Source organism: Oncorhynchus mykiss, chromosome 5, assembly GCF_057628025.1.
Source record: "Oncorhynchus mykiss isolate SJ-2025 chromosome 5, ASM5762802v1, whole genome shotgun sequence".
Classification (NCBI taxonomy): domain Eukaryota; kingdom Metazoa; phylum Chordata; class Actinopteri; order Salmoniformes; family Salmonidae; genus Oncorhynchus; species Oncorhynchus mykiss.
The window spans coordinates 33,578,018-33,598,345 of NC_143026.1; the positions used below are offsets into that span (position 1 = coordinate 33,578,018).

Sequence of the window (20,328 nt, forward strand, 5' to 3'; positions counted from 1 at the left end):
AGATCTTAATTTGATCCAGTTTGCTATACAGCAGGAAACTAATTCTGCAGCAACAGGAAATGTGAATTAATCTGTCTATTATAATAAATTGAATTTTTTTTGTAGAGGCTGATGATACATTTTTCATTAGGGCAAATCAACTGACACTTATAAGTGGAAATGACAAACTTTAGAATATTTTTTATACCATGAATACACTACAGGTTATAATTTCTTGCTATGCAGGGAAATTCTCAGCAACAAAAGATTGATCAAATTAAGATCCTACATCTGTACCATGAGCCATCTCATCTTACTGAGCTAACACAATGCGTGTTTTTTACCGTTTGCCAGTTTTTTTCTTCTTCAGAATGTTTGTCTATTTGTCACATGAGATTGAATGTATGATTGTTAACTCACGCTCCGCCCATATTTTTATTTTCTCCACAGCTCAAAATGATGACAAAGTTTATAATAACATCTCACAGTTTATTTGGAGAGCATTTGTTCATTCATACATACCATTGCTTCATTTTATTTGACATAAGATTAATATATAAATATGAATGGCACACATACTGTTTGTGAACATATAATGCTTTTTCTTAAATACATTCTGCAACAAAATCATGAGACCTATCTCTCTTCACAATTGACTTCAAAGGCCTCTGTGATAAGTCTACAACCTCATAATGCACCCAAAGGATGCATATCAGTTGAATTCCATTTTTATTCCAAAGGACTGTTCCTCTAGTCTGGCTGACACCAGCTTTCAAAGTCCTTTTCCTCGTTGTGTAGTCACATGGGTCGTGTCAGTCAGGCTACTGTTTCTCCTTAAGTGATAGCAAATACTTAAGTACCTTCATAATTTGCGTTGTCTTATTTCTACTGGTTAGCTGCCAGCTCTGATTTACCTAAAAATGCATTTTCACAAGAAGGATAATATTCAATACTATACAATTCTTGTGTCCGTAGGGGCCATTTTTGTGTCATGATGCCCACCACGAAGGGACATCGTTTGGTCTTTCTTTTTCTTTCTTTTCTATATTGCTTTGCTAAGGGCATAAGGTACGTTTTCCTCCTCCTCTTCTCCATCCATTGTTTTCAACCGCTTCACTTCAGGCCATGTTGGCTCTCATGGTGTCTGCGGAGGTCCACCTTGCGTTGGAAGCCCTTGGCACAGATCTCACAGCCGAAGGGCTTGAAGCCTGTGTGTTTACGACTGTGTGTGATGAGGTTAGAGCTCTGGCTGAACGCCTTGCCACACACCTGGCATTTGTGGGGCTTCTCACCTAAATAGGCACATACAAAAACATGTTTAAACTGTGGCATCAAATCAATCATAATCAAATATCACAGTTTCATTTTGTATTGATGCCCCTACATGTGAGCGATATTTTGCATTCCCCATCTAGTATTAAAACAGATAACATGTAACGCATGAGGTACAGTATATAAACTCAGCAAAAAAATATCCCTTTTTTAGGACCCTTTCAAAGATAATTTGTAAAAATCCAAATGACTTCACAGATCTTCATTGTAAAGGGTTTAAACACTGTTTCCCATGTTTGTTCAATGAACCATAAACAATTCATGAATATGCACCTGTGAAACGGTCATTAAGACACTAACAGCTTACAGACGGTATGCAGTTACGGTCACAGTTATGAGAACTTAGAACACTAAAGAAGCCTTTCTACTGACTCTGAAAAACACCAAAAGAAAGATGCCCAGGGTTCCTGCTCATCTGCGTGAACGTGCCTTAGGCATGCTGCAATGAGCCATGAGGACTGCAGATGTGGCCAGGGCAATAAATTGCAATGTCCGTACTGTGAGACGCCTACGACAGCGCTACAGGGAGACAGGACGGACAGCTGATTGTCCTCGCAGTGGCAGCAGACCACGTGTAACAACACATGCACGGGATCGGTACATCCGAACATCACACCTGTGGGACAGGTACACGATGGCAACAACAACTACCCGAGTTACACCAGGAACGCAAATCCCTTCATCAGTGCTCAGACTGTCCACAATAGGCTGAGAGAGGCTGGACTGAGGGCTTGTAGGCCTGTTGTAAAGGCAGGTCCTCACCAGACATCACCGGCAACAACGTCACCTATGGGCACAAACCTACTGTTGCTGGACCAGACAGGACTGGCAAAAAGTGCTCTTCACTGACGAGTCAGGGTTTTGTCTCACCAGGGGTGATGGTCGGATTCACATTTATCGTCGAAGGAATGAGCGTTACACCGATGCCTGTACTCTGGAGCGGGATCGATTTGGAGGTGGAGGGTCCGTCATGGTCTGGGGCGGTATGTCACAGCATCATCGGACTGAGCTTGTTGTCATTGCAGGCAATCTCAACGCTGTGCGTTACAGGGAAGACATCCTCTTCCCTCATGTGTTACCCTTCTTGCAGGCTCATCTTGACATGACCCTCCAGCATGACAATAACACCAGCCATACTGCTCGTTCTGTGTGTGATTTCCTGCAAGACAGGAATGTCAGTGTTCTGCCACAGCAAGCGAAGAGCCTGGATCTCAATCCCATTGAGCACGTCTGGGACCTGTTAGATCAGATGGTGAGGGCTAGGGCCATTCCCTCCAGAAATGTCCAGGAACTTGCAGGTGCCTTGGTGGAAGAGTGGGTAAGGAGGAGGAATTGCACTGCAGTACTTAATGCAGCTGTTGGCCACACCAGATACTGACTGTTACTTTTGATTTTGACCCCCCCCCTTTGTTCAGGGACACATTATTCCATTTCTGTTAGTCACATGTCTGTGGAACTTGCTCAGTTTATGTCTGTTGTTGAATCTTGTTATGTTCATACAAATATTTACACATGTTAAGTTTGCTGAAAACAAACGCAGTTGACGTTTCTTTTTTTGCTGAGTGTTTGTGCTGTAGAGCTGAAGTCAGTATCAATGACTGGGAGGAAAGAATCGTGCCATTGTTCAGATTTGTCGAACATTCATTTGAGACATATTCTGCCTGCACAGAGTTCCTTTCACAGAGGCCTCGGCAAAGTAGGATAACCAGATATGCAAATCAGATGGACATTTGTTTAAGTTTCTTTTTTTGATTTATCAGTAGTTATTACTCTTGGAAACAATTCATGTTACAGCACCTAGAAAGCAGAGAACTATAGAGTGAGCCAATTGCTAAAGTTGTCTTTTAGTTTTCTGAGAAATTACAATACACTCATAAGTAATTGGATCCCTAACTTTGGTGCTATGTGGATGCTCTTCTCTCCTCACCTGTGTGGATGTAGGTGTGTTTCTTCATGTCTGACTTCTGGTGGAATCTCTTTCCACAGTACTGACAGGGGTAGGGCCTGGTGTCTGAGTGGATGAGTAGATGGGTGGAGAGGGTGGAGGAGCGCTTGAATGTCTTTCCACACATCTTGCATTCAAAACTTCTTTCCTTTGTTTAAAGAAACAGGTACAGATGTAGGATCTTAATTTGAGCCAGTTTGTTACAGCAGGAAAATAAAATTATTATGTGGATAATTTTTAATGGATATTTGTTGTAGGGGTTGATACATTTTCATTATTGCAAATCAAGTCTGACATTTTTAAGTGGAAATTACAGACTTTTAGATACCTTTTTTAACCCATTTTCCTCCCCAATTTCATGATATCCAATTGGCAGTTAGTCTTGTCCCATCGCTGCAACTCCCCTACGGACTCGGGAGAGGCGAAGGTCGAGAGCCATGCGTGCTTCAAAACATGACCCTGCCAAGCCGCACTGCTCGCTTAATCCGGAACCCAGCGGCACCAGTGTGTGAGTAGCAGGAAACACCGTACAATGGGCGACCGTGTTAGCGCTCATGCGCCCGGCCCGCCACAGGAGTCGCTAGAGCGCGATTGGACAAGGACATCCCAGCCAGCCAAACCCTCCCCTAACCCAGAAGACGCTGGGCTAATTGTGCGCCGCCTCATATGTCTCCCGGGCGCGGGCCGCTGCAACACAGCCTGCTGCAATACAGCCTTGGATCGAACCTGGGTCTGTAGTGACGCCTCAAGCACGGCGATTCAGTGCCTTAGACTGCTGCACCACTCGGGAGGCTAGATGCCTTTTTAAACCTTGAATACACTACAAGTTTGCATTTCCTGCTGTGCAACAAGAGTGATTTTATCATCACATTTCAAATATTATAATTTTCATGAAAGTACCTTGGGCTACTTTTCCATGGAAGTACACAAAGAACTTAGGCAATTTGGGCACTGTGCCAGATTCCACATATCTGTTTGTCCGTCTTGTTTCCTTAACCATCTCCAACAGTGCATTGTGGGTACCTGTGAGTGGACGTTCATGTGTTGCTCCAGACTGACGCCATGGCCAAAGGTTTTCCTGCAGATGTTGCAGCCAAATGGTCTGGTTCCGCTGTGGGAGCGTCTGACATGAACCTCGAGACCATGAGGGGTTGAGAACACCTGCCGTGGCAGAGGAGGACAGGGGAGTTATTAACCTGCTAGTCACAATGTTGATGTCAATTTAAAGACTGATGAATTTAAAAGACTACATGTGATGTTTTGAATAGGGATATGTGACCACATGCACAACTTTCCCTCTGGTGGCTTTGTGAAATCTCTGTATGCTGTGTGTTGTGGCAGTTTAATTTTGTATAGGCCCATTAGCTATTGTCAGTCTCACAGCGTAAAGATAAAGCTGTGACTCCACTCCTGCATACGTACCTTGTCACAGGTGATGCAGTGATAAGTGTCAGAGGTGAGGGAGTAGTGTGTGCTGCAGTCTAGAGGTTGCTGTGGCTCAGGGCTGTGGTTGACTTGAGCCCCGTACAGGCTGCTGGCGTGCTGCAGGAGGTAGGGGGGGGAGCCCATCTGACGGAGGTCATAGGGTGCAGGTAAAGAGTCCCAGGCATAGGAGGGTTTGTAGAAGGGAGGGAACTCTGCCATGTGAGCCTCTGAGGTTAAACGGAGTAAGATGATTGAGTCAATGAACACTTCCTCTGAAAAACCTTCTAAATCATATGTTGTCCCATTTAGGACCAATATGGTTCTACTCTTTTCTATTCTATTCCCAACAATTTTTGGGGTGGACATCATGTCATCCCTTCACAACATCCCAGCCCAGTTGGAGGGTCTCCCACCTGATAAGTAGTATGGTCGTGGAGCAGGGGCAACCGGCTGTCCTGTTGGCTTAAGGTAAGAGGGGACTGGGCGTTCAGGCTCCTGCTCATGTTTGATATAAGAATAGGGGTCTGGTTCAGGAAGGGATGGCTGACCCACTGACTGAGGCCTGACTGGAGACTCTGGACTCTGTGGTTCTGAAGAGATCACACCTGTCAAGTCACAATTGCAAATAGGATTAATTGAGTGTCAACATAAAGTCCAAATATTTTGTCTGTAAATAAGTACATAAATGTACAGTGTAGATTGAAGGCTTAGAATCCTTCAGAATGTCTCTTTTGTATATCCGTGAAACCCGCCCTAACCACTTAATTTCAATAACTCCATGAATGCACTGACAAATTCAAGCATCAATAACAGTCCAAGCATATTGCTTTTGAGATACAACACCTAGTGGACTAGAAAAAGTATCTGTCCTCAAATGTAATGAATTTTCTATGACGCATCTTTATGGATTCACTTTTCTCAAGTCAAATATTTCTACATTATTATTTATTTTTAGCAATAGCTTTCATTTAATCAGATAATAAAAAAATACTAGTCTATGATGGTCAGGGAAGTGAAAAAATAACCAGGAAATCTAAACATGGCATTGTCACTGTGTCAATTGATTAATTATAAACTACAATTTATGAAATAACTGGCAAATCATTATACACGTTTCGTTATACAATTGTGAAAGTCTTGATGTGTCGCCATGATAATCTTGACATTCTTACTTGTAAATTCAGGTTCCCTCGGTTCGACTTCGTCTTCATGAGAGCGGTGCACATTGTAAGATGCGCACCTCTTGTTTTTCACCAAAAAGGATCGTGGCATGACAACGCTGTTGAAAAAAAATATTATGATAAATGCTTATAGACAACTTAAAATGTTTTAGGATAGGCCTAACATTTTATAATATACAGTTTATTAGTCTGTGAACTTTCAAGATTTTTAATTTGGCTGGTATAACATATTTGATGGAGCGTTTCTGAGCGAGGGAAACAAAAATGTAATTACCATTACATAATTCTTAGACACATTGTGTCATATGTGTTAATTCAGTTAAGGTAGGTTGTTTAACTGTATGTTAACACCCATGTTTTAAATGTAAATATTTGAAACATAAAATAGCCAAATACTTTCACACTTGTCCAGTCATTCATTTCCATAATATGCTGTGAAGTCCAATGATCTATCAGTAGGTCTTTTTCAGTTTTCTTTTTAACTATGTATGTATCTTGAAATATAATGCTGTAAAATACAGAACTTAAAAAAGTTTCGTTCCAAAAGCATATGATAGGCTAATTACGTTTAAAGATTCACTGACTTGGATAAGCTAATTGTAAAATGTATTAATTCCATTATGGCCTACATGAATCCATTTTCATTCTTCGAATTATCAATATTTCTAATAATAGGCTACAGGGAATATTCGTTATAATATTATGCACCTGCTGTAGCCTACTTACCGTTTGTTTATAAGAAGTGGGGAGGATAGTGCTCTTATTAAATAAACTAGGTAAATTATTTCCCCAGTCTTAAAACATCCAATCTGTCGAAGAATAAATATTTCCTAAAATCCTTTCGCAAAAGTCCGAATCCAAACCACTGTAAGACATCACACTTGCTGCTCTCTTCCTTTTGCTCCCCTCCCTGATTTTCAATCAGATAATGTTGTGCAGGAATCTGACTGTGGTTTCAACCAATGAGAGAGCCAACTCGCAGGTGGAAATTTGCGTAGAAAAACATTGGCTCTGGACACAGTCCCTCGAACTGTTACAAACGATTTCAAGTTTCAAACAGTTCACAAATAAATTGAAATAATGTTAGAACATCATGTCTTCCTCATAATTGTATTTTGTTTGGCCACATATAGGGCTAATGGTTTTCAAATTGGAATGACATTTTTTAATTTGACCAATTAGTGACAGAATATTTTACAAACTTTAACATGGATTAGAGAAACAAAAATAAACAAAATCCAAATGTTTCACTCCTTAGCCTACAATTTGCAATATTTGATTTACGGGATTTACAGTAGTAGTTTCATTCTCACTGTTGTGTAAATGAAATTGCCAATACATATTGGGTGGCTAAGATTTAAATAAGCAAAACTGGGCCCCAGCACCTCCATAGATACACACACCAAACCAGTCTCCTGCGATTATTCATGTTTACACAGTCTTGTTTGCACTGTACTGTATTTTGTGTATAGCTGTTCATCAGTTAGCCTACCGACATAGATTTGTTTCTATCCAAACTCTGTCATAACTTTTGTCAGTTGGTCTACTCTATCCAAACTGTCATAAAGAAGGCTATTTCTCTTGAGGGCAGGGATACTCTTAACGAAAATACTATTTTGAAAAATATATATAATACAATGAAGTATAGATATATAAATATATATACAATAACAGTATGTATAAAGCAATTAACGTCACTTTTGTAAGCTACACTAATTATATCTTGCCAAGACAAGAATTCATTTTCAGTGCATGAACTCACGATGTCATGAAGTGCAGAGGCATACTTGCGACATCATGTGGCTGTTTTACGTCAATATATTATTCTCATACGGGCGTCTCGACTACTGTAGAGCAGGGGTATTCAACCTGGGGCCTGCGGAGATACTGCAAGGGGTCCCCTAAAATATTTATATTTTTTAAATATATTGTATAAAAGTAGAAAATATATTTTCAAAGTTTTTCTGAATATCGCTAGCAACAACAGAATAAACGCATTTTGAATTAGATACATGCTGTATAACATGAGAATATCTTCTCTCAATTGATGTCAGCTTTATTTCTCAACTCCTAATATTGAGCAAATTAAACTCATTGCAGCCAATTACACTCATTGTAGTATCTGCTTTCTTAACTTGGACATAGGTTAGCCATGTGTTGGGAAAAATATTTGTTTAACCAGCTTAACAGCTGCTATTAGCGAAAATGTTTGGAGTTACCTTTCTAGCTAATAGGATATGTTAGAGTTTATACTTCCTATTCCAATTATGTTGGGAGCAGGGGGCGTAGCGCGAAATTCAGTGGTGGGTGCCCCCCCCCCTTTGCCGTGGGGCAAAGTGACAAATGTACAGTTGTATAGCTCATCTCATGCTATTTGTTACAGGGAACGCAACACCGTGCTACAACTCAACTCCCCATGGAGCGAAAGAGGTATGGGATTGTAGGTGCGAGTAAGGATGACAAAAGGCAGAGGATTTACCGTTTATTCCATCACACGGTACATTTGGGGAAAAGGGTCTGGACGGAACCAAAGCAAAGAAAGTAAATGTCAAAGCCCCCTCTCCTACCTCACCTGCCTACCCACTACTTACCTAACCTACCCTCTCCTACCTCACCTGCCTACCCACTACTTACCTAACCTACCCTCTCCTACCTCACCTGCCTACCCACTACTTACCTAACCTCTCCTACCTCACCTGCCTACCCACTACTTACCTAACCTACCCTCTCCTACCTCACCTGCCTACCCACTACTTACCTAACCTACCCTCTCCTACCTTACCTGCCTACCCACTACTTACCTAACTTTTAGCACCACCTGGTGCGCTAACCAAAATACAGGGGGTAGTCCGCCCAGGTCTTACCTAGTGTGCATAAACAGACTCAATACTACGGCTTATGTATGCCCGCAGGCTTCTTGACTAAGTACTCCCTAGGTGTCCTGCCCTTCCCCCCTGGGAACAAATGAAACGGAATAATACAAACTGTCAATAATCCCCCACAAAATGCATCCTATTGACACACAGGACATACTAATCAGCTCTATCTCAGCAACATACGACATACCAAATCCCCTCTCTATCTGAGAAACACCCACCACAGGATATAATCCCCCAGCTCTATCTGCTCTCTCCTAACAAAGGAACACTGGCTTTTCTAGCTTCTGAAGGAGTCTGTAACTACAGACAGCTGTATACTTTGACGAGAGGGCGGGTCAGCTCCAATTAGCAATGGGGCCGACCAATCAGCTGCTTGGGGGAATTTCAGGAAGCCATCCTGAAACACACACATACAAACAAAACCACAACACAGAAACTGGGAACGTAACACGCCCACCACAAAACATGCAAACATACAGTTTGCAATAAGAAAACCTAACACATCCCCAGATCCACTCCCTCTTCATCTTCCTGCAAGAGAACCGCACCCACCCCCACTATGCTAGCGTCTACCTCCAATTTAAAAGGTTTGTCAAAGTTGGGGGCGGCAAGCACTGGGGCACTACAAAGTAGCGCTTTAGCGGACTCAAAAGCACAGTTACAGTACTGGGACCACTTAAATGGTACCTTGGAACTAAGCAGAGACGTAAGGGGAACTACTACCGTCAAGAAGTTCTTACCGAATGTACGATAGTACCCTACCGTCCCCAGGAATCTGTGCAACTGGCGGAGAGTCGTGGGAGCTGGAAAAGCAACAATTGCTTCCATTTGCCAGTTACTGGGTGCACTTGACCTCGTCCCACTTGTTTCCCTAAGTAAGTCACTGTAGCCTTCCCAAACTCACACTTAGCCACACTTTTCAAAGTGGCGAGATGATCAGACCAAGTAGACGAATGAATTATCACATCGTCAAGGTAAGCAGTACAATTTGGCACATTCAAGAACACAATGTTAACTCGGCGCTGAAAAGTAGCAGGTGCATTACACATTCCAAAGGGCATCACAGTGTATTGTAAGAAGTTATCAGACGTAACGAAAGCCGAGATGTCAGAAGCTCGAGAGGTCAGAGACACCTGCCAATAACCTTTTAGCAAATCTAACTTACTAACGTAAGCAGCAGAGTCAATTATATCAGTGCAGTCATCCAAGCGAGGTAGAGGAAAATAATCAGACTGTAACTGTATTTACACGACGATAGTCCGTACATAAGCGGGACGTACCGTCTGGCATAGGAACGAGAATACACGGGGAACTCCAGGAGCTGTTACTGAGTTTTGCCATGTAATTCTATATAATAAATAAGCTACCTCACTTTTCATTACCTCCCTTTTCTTAGTGTTAGCCCGCTACAGATGCTGGCGTATAGGAGCAGCGTTCCCCACATCAACGTCATGTTCCAAGATGGCCTTGCGACTTGGAACGTCCTGAAACACATTGAGAACTATTTATCAATAGGATAAGATCATTAGTTTGATCGTTATCCAAATGATCCATTTGAGAGGTTAACTTTTTCAGCATCTCCGAATTACATAAGCGTTCACACTGCTGTAGTGTATGGCGTAACTCCAACCTGTCCTACTTATCATCCTCCTCTAGGTCCCATCCAGGCTTCAGCACCACCGCAGCTACACTGGAGATGGCGGGCTGGGCCAGCTTACCTGAGCAGCTGTCTGGAGTATCACGCACATATGCTTTCAGTATGTTAACATGACACACATGGAAAGAACACCTATGATCGGGGGTCTTTATCACATAATTGGTGTCACCGAGTTTCTTTTCCACAAGATATGCCCCATAAAAATGTGCCGACAGAGATGAGCCAGGGATTGGCAACAAAACTAAAACTTGATCCCCTGGTGCAAAATAACAGCCAACAGCTTTTTTGTCATAATGCAACTTCATACGTATTTGAGACGAGGAGAGAGACTTTTGGGCTAACTCACATGCGGCGTGCAGTCTCTCCCGCATCTTACTGACATAATCCAACACATTTATAGGGGCGCTACTGGGTGTAGGAGATAGGATATGCTCCTTCAAAACTTTTAATGGACCCTGTGGGGTGTGTCCAAACACAAGGTCAGCAGGGCTGAATCCTAAGGACTCTTGTATAGTTTCCCTGATAGCAAATAGGACAAAAAAAAGTACAACAGAACTGATATTGCAGGCGAAATCCTGAGAAAAATCCAATCAGGAAGTGACTCTTATTTTGAAACCCCTGTCTTTCCATGCATCCCTATTGCCCATTGAAAGGGATATCAAGGATAACCAGATTCCTTTTTCTGTGGCTTCCCTAAGGTGTCTTCAGCCTTTAGACGTAGTTTCAGGCCTTTATTTTGAAGAATGAGTGTAAACGTCCACATTGCGTAAGTGGTCAGTTGTTGGCTCTCAACAACGCTAAACGCTAAACAGAGAGGTAGCCATTTTTCCTCCCGGTCCTAGTGAAAAGCCAACTGTCCAGGTTGATATATTATCGAATAGATATTTGAAAAACACCTTGAGGATTGATTATAAAAAACGTTTGCCATGTTTCTGTCGATATTATGGATATAATTTGGAATTTTTGTCTGCCTTGTCGTGACCGCTATTTCCGGTTGATTCCTAGGCATAATGCATCAAACTAACGGAAGTATTTGGATATAAAAAATATTTATCGCTGCTTTATCCGGGGTTACAGCACCCTGGCCTCCCTGTCTGCACTCACCTCGAAAACACCTAGTGTGCTTTAGTACACCACTGCTCCTATCCTGGTTCATCCTGTGTTTTACTTGCTATATTGTATTTACTTCGCCAGCATGGTCTTTTTTTTGCCTTTACCCCCCTTATCTCACCTCACTTGCTCACATTGTATTTAGACTTATTTTTCTACTGTGTTATTGACTGTATGTTTGTTTTACTCCATGTGTAACTGTGTTGTATGTGTCGAACTGCTTTGCTTTATCATGGCCAGGTCGCAATTGTAGATGAGAACTTGTTCTCAACTTGCCTACCTGGTTAAATAAAGGTTAAATAAAAAAATCCTGACCCTTCCCATCAGTTTGTGGTGGAGGCCGATGCTTCGGATGTCGGAGTGGGGGCTGTTCTGTCCCAACATTCTGCCCAGGAATGGAGGGACTGGCTAGGAGGGGCGGAACATCTGTTCATTGTGTGGACCAATCACAAAAACCTGGAGTATCTCCGCTCCACCAAGCGCCTCAACTCCAGGCAAGCGAGATGGGCCCTGCTGTTTACCCAGTTCAACTTTTCCGTCTCCTTCCGACCGGGGTCCAAGAACGTCAAGCTGGATGCCCTGTCTTGCCGCTATAACCCCACGGTTACCACCCCGGAGCCTGAGACCATCCTTCCCACCTCGTGCCTGGCGACTGCACTCAGCTGGGGTATAGGGAAACGCGTCCGGGAGTCACAGCGGTCCCAGCCAAACCCTGGGGGGTCTGAGATAACCAGATGTTTGTACCTGATGCTGTCGGCACCGCGGTCCTGGAGTGGGCCATTCCTCCCTGGTCCTATATATCCCTGGATTTCGTCATGGGTCTCCCCTGTTTAAGGGTAACACTGCCATCCTGACTGTGGTCGACTGGTTTTCCAAAGCCGCCCACTTCATTCCTCTCCCGAAACTACCCTCGGCCACGGAGATTGCCCAGCATGGTGCAGCAGGTCCTCCGGATCCACAGACTCCCGGCGGACATGGTCTCCGACTGGTGTCCACAGTTCTCATCCCAGTTCTGGAAGGCATGCTGCATGCTCATTGGGTCATTGGCTAGCCTGTCCTTCAGATTCCACCTCCAGGCCAGCGGCCAGTCGGAGAAAGCCAACCAGGACTTAAGAGACGACTCTTCGCTGCCTAGTCTCCGCCAACCCTACCACCTGGAGTCATTAACTGGTATGGGTTGAGTACGCTTGAAACACCCACACAGGTCTCTCGCCCTCCGAGTGTTCCTTAGGATTTCAGCCTCCGCTCTTCCCCGAGCAAGAGGAGCAGGTCAGCAATCCCTCTGCCCAGATGTTCATCCCCGCTGTTGTTGTAAGTGGAAGAGAGCCCGTTCTGTTGAAGACCACTTCCAGGTATTGGCGACAAGCGGTTCACCACCAGACCCCTGAGCTACGCTATCGGCTCGGGCAGAGGGTATGGCTCTCCACCTGCCCCTCCAGGTGGAGTCCCGGAAATGTTTCCCCCGTTTCATAGGCCCGTTCCCCATCTCTGGACTTATTAGCCCCGCTGCTGTTCGTCTTTTGTTACCCCGTACCCTCCGTATTCATCCTACTTTCTATGTGTCTAGGATTAAGCTTGTGTCTCACAGCCCTTTGTCTTCTGTTTCCAGTCCCACCCCTCCTCCCTGTGTCATCGATGGCCATCCGGCATACACGGTGAGATGCCTCCTGAGTGTTCGACCATGGGGCAGGGCTTTCCAGTACCTGGATGACTGGGAGGGTTATGGCCCGGAAGAGAGGTGCTGGGTCCCCGCTAGAGACATCCTGGACCCAGCCCTCTTCACCGAATTCCACCGCCAGCACCCTGGTCAACCAGGTATGCGCCCAGGTAGAACGCCAGGCGTACCTGGGGGGGTGGTAATTTCACACCCTGATCTGTTTCAGCTGTCTTTGATTGTCTCCACCCCGCTCCAAGTGACGCCCATCTTCCACATTATCCCCTATGTATTTATGCCTGTGTTCTCTGTTTGTTGCCAGTTCATCTTGTTTGTCAAGTCAACCAGCGTTTTTGTGTCTCAGCTCCTGCTTTTCCCAGTCTTTCTTTTTCTCGCCCTTCTGGTTTTGACCCTTGCCTGTCCTGACTCTGAGCCTGAATGCCTGACAACTCTGCCTGCCCCTGAACATGAGCCTGCCTGCCGACCTATACCTTTGCCCCACCTCTGGATTATTAACCTGTGCCTACCCTGAACCTGAGCCTGCGCTCCAGTACATTTGCCCCATATCTGGTTTACTCACCCCTGTCTGCCTTGATCTGTCTATTGCCTGCTCCTGTTGGATTATTAAACCATTGTTAATTCGACATTGTCTGCATCTGGGTCTTACCTTCTTACCTGATAGATTTGTGTGTATTGTTGTGAATTGTTAGATACTACTGCACTGTTGGAGCTAGGAACACAAGCATTTCGCTACACCTGCAATAACTTCTGTTAAATATGTGTATGTGACCAATAACATTTTATTTTGATTTAATATAGATGTTACCATTTTAGTAATCAACTTTGCTAGCTAGCAAAAGTAACTTTTTGTTTTGTCTTTCTGATGGGTGGACCGGAAAGCCAGTGGACATGGTCTGCAGCTGCCATTTTCCGGTGGTTAAGAGAAATGGCCTTGTACTTACCAGAAACAGTACAGTAGCTCATCCACCATGGCAGAAGAGGAAGATCCATAATGTTGATTGGGAAACAAGAAAAACAATGAGGCATTTTTATTTTTATTTTTTTATTTCACCTTTATTTAACCAGGTAGGCTAGTTGAGAACAAGTTCTCATTTGCAACTGCGACCTGGCCAAGATAAGGCATAGCAGTGTGAACAGACAACACAGAGTTACACATGGAGTAAACAATTAACAAGTCAATAACACAGTAGAAAAAGGGGAGTCTATATATACATTGTGTGCAAAAGGCATGAGAAGGTAGGCAAATAATTACAATTATGCAGATTAACACTGGAGTGATAAATGATCAGATGGTTATGTAAAGGTAGAGATAGAGATATTGGTGTGCAAAAGAGCAGAAAAATAAATAAATAAAAACAGTATGGGGATGAGGTAGGTGAAAATGGGTGGGCTATTTACCAATAGACTATGTACAGCTGCAGCGATCGGTTAGCTGCTCAGATAGCAGATGTTTGAAGTTGGTGAGGGAGATAAAAGTCTCCAACTTCAGCGATTTTTGCAATTCGTTCCAATCACAGGCAGCAGAGAACTGGAACGAAAGGCGGCCAAATGAGGTGTTGGCTTTAGGGATGATCAGTGAGATACACCTGCTGGAGCGCGTGCTACGGATGGGTGTTGCCATCGTAACCAGTGAACTGAGATAAGGCGGAGCTTTACCTAGCATGGACTTGTAGATGACCTGGAGCCAGTGGGTCTGGCGACGAATATGTAGCGAGGGCCAGCCGACTAGAGCATACAAGTCGCAGTGGTGGGTGGTATAAGGTGCTTTAGTGACAAAACGGATGGCACTGTGATAAACTGCATCCAGTTTGCTGAGTAGAGTGTTGGAAGCAATTTTGTAGATGACATCGCCGAAGTCGAGGATCGGTAGGATAGTCAGTTTTACTAGGGTAAGTTTGGCGGCGTGAGTGAAGGAGGCTTTGTTGCGGAATAGAAAGCCGACTCTTGATTTGATTTTCAATTGGAGATGTTTGATATGGGTCTGGAAGGAGAGTTTAGAGTCTAGCCAGACACCTAGGTACTTATAGATGTCCACATGTTCAAGGTCGGAACCATCCAGGGTGGTGATGCTGGTCAGGCGTGCGGGTGCAGGCAGCGAACGGTTGAAAAGCATGCATTTGGTTTTACTAGCGTTTAAGAGCAGTTGGAGGCCACGGAAGGAGTGCTGTATGGCATTGAAGCTCGTTTGGAGGTTAGATAGCACAGTGTCCAAGGACGGGCCGGAAGTATATAGAATGGTGTCGTCTGCGTAGAGGTGGATCAGGGAATCGCCCGCAGCATGAGAAACATCATTGATATATACAGAGAAAAGAGTCGGCCCGAGAATTGAACCCTGTGGCACCCCCATAGAGACTGCCAGAGGACCGGACAGCATGCCCTCCGATTTGACACACTGAACTCTGTCTGCAAAGTAATTGGTGAACCAGGCAAGGCAGTCATCCGAAAAACCGAGGCTACTGAGTCTGCCGATAAGAATACGGTGATTGACAGAGTCGAAAGCCTTGGCAAGGTCTATGAAGACGGCTGCACAGTACTGTCTTTTATCGATGGCGGTTATGATATCGTTTAGTACCTTGAGTGTGGCTGAGGTACACCCGTGACCGGCTCGGAAACCAGATTGCACAGCGGAGAAGGTACGGTGGGATTCAAGATGGTCAGTGATCTGTTTGTTGACTTGGCTTTCGAAGACCTTAGATAGGCAGGGCAGGATGGATATTGGTCTGTAACAGTTTGGGTCCAGGGTGTCGCCCCCTTTGAAGAGGGGGATGACTGCGGCAGCTTTCCAATCCTTGGGGATCTCAGACGATATGAAAGAGAGGTTGAACAGGCTGGTAATAGGGGTTGCGACAATGGCGGCGGATAGTTTCAGGAATAGAGGGTCCAGATTGTCAAGCCCAGCTGATTTGTACGGGTCCAGGTTTTGCAGCTCTTTCAGAACATCTGCTATCTGGATTTGGGTAAAGGAGAACCTGGAGAGGCTTGGGCGAGTAGCTGCGGGGGGGGGGGGAGCTGTTGGACGAGGTTGGAGTAGCCAGGCGGAAGGCATGGCCAGCCGTTGAGAAATGCTTGTTGAAGTTTTCGATAATCATGGATTTATCGGTGGTGACCGTGTTACCTAGCCTCAGTGCAGTGGGCAGCTGGGAGGAGGTGCTCTTGTTCTCCATGGACTTCACAGTGTCCCAGAACTTTTTGGAGTTGGAGCTACAAGATGCAAACTTCTGCCTGAAGAAGTTGGCTTTAGCTTTCCTGACTGACTGTGTGTATTGGTTCCTGACTTCCCTGAACAGTTGCATATCGCGGGGACTGTTCGATGTTAGTGCAGTCCGCCACAGGATGTTTTTGTGCTGGTCGAGGGCAGTCAGGTCTGGAGTGAACCAGGGGCTATATCTGTTCTTAGTTCTGCATTTTTTGAACGGAGCATGCTTATCTAAAATGGTGAGGAAGTTACTTTTAAAGAAAGACCAGGCATCCTCAACTGACGGGATGAGGTCAATGTCCTTCCAGGATACCCGGGCCAGGTCGATTAGAAAGGCCTGCTCACAGAAGTGTTTTAGGGAGCGTTTGACAGTGATGAGGGGTGGTCGTTTGACTGCGGCTCCATAGCGGATACAGGCAATGAGGCAGTGATCGCTGAGATCCTGGTTGAAGACAGCGGAGGTGTATTTGGAGGGCCAGTTGGTCAGGATGACGTCAATGAGGGTGCCCTTGTTTACAGAGTTAGGGTTGTACCTGGTGGGTTCCTTGATGATTTGAGTGAGATTGAGGACATCTAGCTTAGATTGTAGGACTGCCGGGGTGTTAAGCATATCCCAGTTTAGGTCACCTAACAGAACAAACTCTGAAGCTAGATGGGGGGCGATCAATTCACAAATGGTGTCCAGGGCACAGCTGGGAGCTGAGGGGGGTCGGTAGCAGGCGGCAACAGTGAGAGACTTATTTCTGGAGAGAGTAATTTTCAAAATTAGTAGTTCGAACTGTTTGGGTATGGACCTGGAAAGTATGACATTACTTTGCAGGCTCTCTCTGCAGTAGACTGCAACTCCTCCTCCTTTGGCAGTTCTATCTTGACGGAAGATGTTATAGTTGGGTATGGAAATCTCAGAATTATTGGTGGCCTTCCTGAGCCAGGATTCAGACACGGCAAGGACATCAGGGTTAGCAGAGTGTGCTAGAGCAGTGAGTAAGACAAACTTAGGGAGGAGGCTTCTGATGTTGACATGCATGAAACCAAGGCTTTTTCGATCACAGAAGTCAACAAATGAGGGTGCCTGGGGACATGCAGGGCCTGGGTTTACCTCCACATCACCCGCGGAACAGAGAAGGAGTAGTATGAGGGTGCGGCTGAAGGCTATCAAAACTGGTCGCCTAGGGCGTTGGGGACAGAGAATAAGAGGAGCAGGTTTCTGGGCATGGTAGAATATATTCAGGGCATAATGCGCAAACAGGGGTATGGTGGGGTGCGGGTACAGCGGAGGTAAGCCCAGGCACTGGGTGATGATGAGAGAGGTTGTATCTCTGGACATGCTGGTTGTAATGGGTGAGGTCACCGCATGTGTGGGGGGTGGGACAAAGGAGGTAACAGGGGTATAAAGAGTGGAACTAGGGGCTCCATTGTAAACTAAAACAATGATAACTAACCTGCACGACAGTATACAAGGCATATTGACATTTGAGAAAGACATACAGCGAGGCATACAGTAATCACAGGTGTTGAATTGGGAGAGCTAGCTAAAACAGTAGGTGAGACAACAGCTAATCAGCTAGCACAACAACAGCAGGTAGAATGGCGATTGATTAGGCAGAGAGGGTCGGATTAACTACACACAGAGCCTAAGTGCGGCTGGGGCCGACAGATAAAACATAAACAAGCAGAATGGATTACCGTGATTAATGGACAGTCCAGCATGCATCAGCTATGTAGCCAAGTGATCAGTGTCCAAGGGGCAGCGGTGGATGGGGCAGGGAAGCTGGACTGGCGAGTGTTATCCAGGTTAGAAAACTAACAATGACCAAATAGCTTGTAGCCAGTTAGCTGGTTAGCTTCTGGAGGTTCTTGAGTGTGTTCTAAAAATGTAAAGATAATAGCGGTTCCGTATCACATTGGGTGAGGCAGGTTACCGGAAGGTATAAACAAATTAAAAATCGAAAAGGGATAGAAAGTAAATATGGGTTCAGTGAGTGTTTGGGACGCGGCGATTCAGACGGTTAGCAGGCCTGTGCTAACAAGCTAACAGTTAGTAGACGGTGCTAAACACGGTAGCAGTTAGCGGACCGGGCTAAACAAGCTAGCAGTTAGCAGGCCGAATTTGCAAGCAAGGAGATAGCAAGGGCTAGAGAGTTAGCCTTTGGGGACGTCGCGATGGGGGTATCTGTTTATTCCTCTTCATGCAGTGACATCGATGGACCGGTCGTGGGTCTGGATATTGTAGCCCAGGAGCTCGAAATGTTCCGTTTGCGATGGGAATCCGGGGATGAAAAATAAAATAAAATAATAAATAGGTCCGTTATGCTCTGGTTAGAGTCGCGTTGTTCGAACTGGCGAGAACTTTCCGAGCTAAAGGTTAGCTGATGACCGGTTAGCTGAAGACCGCTAGCAATGTTTTGCTGAAGCTGGTAGTTCGTTGGCTAGCTTCAGTTGAGGGGTTCCAAGGTCCGAAGTAAATATAAATACTTTAGGAAAAATAGCTACGTTGGGTGAGGCGGGTTGCAGGAGAGTATTTAGAAGAAGTTGAGGTTCAGCAAAAAAGTTTTAAAGATATGTGAAGAAAAAAAAAAAAACGAAAACAAACGATATATACAAGGGACACAACACGACAATACGTCCTACTGCTACGCCATCTTGGAACATGAGGATTGGGTGTTGAGGGACCACTTGTCACATTGTCCAAGGTGGGTTTGTGTTATGATAAACAATGCATTTTCTGTGCAGGTAAAGATGCAGATATGGCATTGAAAAAGACCCATCACTGACAAAATGTCTCTTTGTTTTCAAGTCCAACAGGAGTGCATCCCTCAGGCTATCCTGTGCAGGAACATCCTTTGCCAGTGGGATCCGAGGGTGATCGTCCAGTTGTGGAGACTACAGCACATCGAGCCTGTGGATGGACAGGTCAATAACTCATCAAATATGATACAATATTGTGTAAAACATTGAATTTGTAGATGCATCGAAATGTTGACTTTTTGTCTGATGTTTATTCATTGTTCACTTGTTTTTTAACAATGTCAGGTACATGCAGGGATGACTGGGGCCTTCAGCAAGTAAGACACGGGGTAAGAAATTATTTGTGACTCGTTTCAGGAAGCTAGACTCAAAAAGAGCACACAGAAGGGTGTTGTATAAAACACCTGTCTCCGGATACCATCTTCAAACTAAGGGCAACCATGGCATCCGTGATAGAGGGGGAGAAGTGTTCATTCATGTACAGTTACTTGCGAAAATATTCACCCCCCCTTGGCATTTTTCCTATTTTGTTGCCTTACAACCTGGAATTAAAGTAGATTTTTGGGGGGTTTGTATCATTTGATTTACACAACATGCCAACCACTTTGAAGATGCAAAATATTTTTATTGTGAAACATACAAAAAGTAAGACAAAAAAATGGTAAGATTCCTTGCACCGTAGGGACACTTTACCTTCACTGCTGTGGTGCTGCTCCAGTGAGGCACCCAGGATCCCAGACCCTATGACACAAAGCCCTGACTCCTGCACATACTTCCCTGTAGCCATTTTGAATACCTTGATGCCCTCCTCTTCGTTATTTGTGCCCACTTTACAGACAACACCCCATCCAACGACTGTGATCTGAGGAGCCTTTTAAGCAGTGAACGAGTAGCGCGCTTGCCCCTAACCACTCCTCCATAATTGGTGCCGTCAACCTCCCTCTCCTCATGGTGTGCCAGTTGGGTTTGGTACGCTGTCCAACTTTTGCCTACCCTATAGCCTCCTGCTGCTCCACTGACAGCGCCATGCCAGCCAGGATGCCTGTATGCCCCAGGTGCCCTTGTTTTTTTAACAATGTCCGATACCCTCCCTGTCATTCCTGTCTGTATCGGTTGTTCTGGCTCAGGTTCAAGGAGACCTGCCATTCCACTGAACCTGCCACAGAGAAGGTGCTTTGCCACTGCCACTGAAGATCCTCCT

General features: G+C 44.9%; 1 protein-coding gene across 2 annotated transcripts; it reads right to left on the reverse strand.

The window, feature by feature from the left end:
• Nucleotides 1–447: 447 nt before the first annotated feature.
• Nucleotides 448–6,920, reverse strand: LOC110523640 (growth factor independent 1B transcription repressor). Of its 2 annotated transcripts, XM_021602520.3 has the most exons (7): nucleotides 6,589–6,920; nucleotides 5,854–5,960; nucleotides 5,095–5,286; nucleotides 4,679–4,908; nucleotides 4,280–4,417; nucleotides 3,239–3,404; nucleotides 448–1,271 (listed from the first exon to the last, which is right to left on the reverse strand). In XM_021602520.3, the coding sequence occupies exons 2-7, from the start codon at nucleotides 5,951–5,953 to the stop codon at nucleotides 1,093–1,095; spliced, it is 1,005 nt and encodes a 334-aa protein (XP_021458195.1). In that variant the 5' UTR covers nucleotides 5,954–5,960; nucleotides 6,589–6,920; the 3' UTR covers nucleotides 448–1,092. The 2 variants fall into 2 exon arrangements, with proteins under 2 accessions (XP_021458195.1, XP_090090679.1); XM_090234553.1 differs by lacking the exon at nucleotides 3,239–3,404.
• Nucleotides 6,921–20,328: the final 13,408 nt, after the last annotated feature.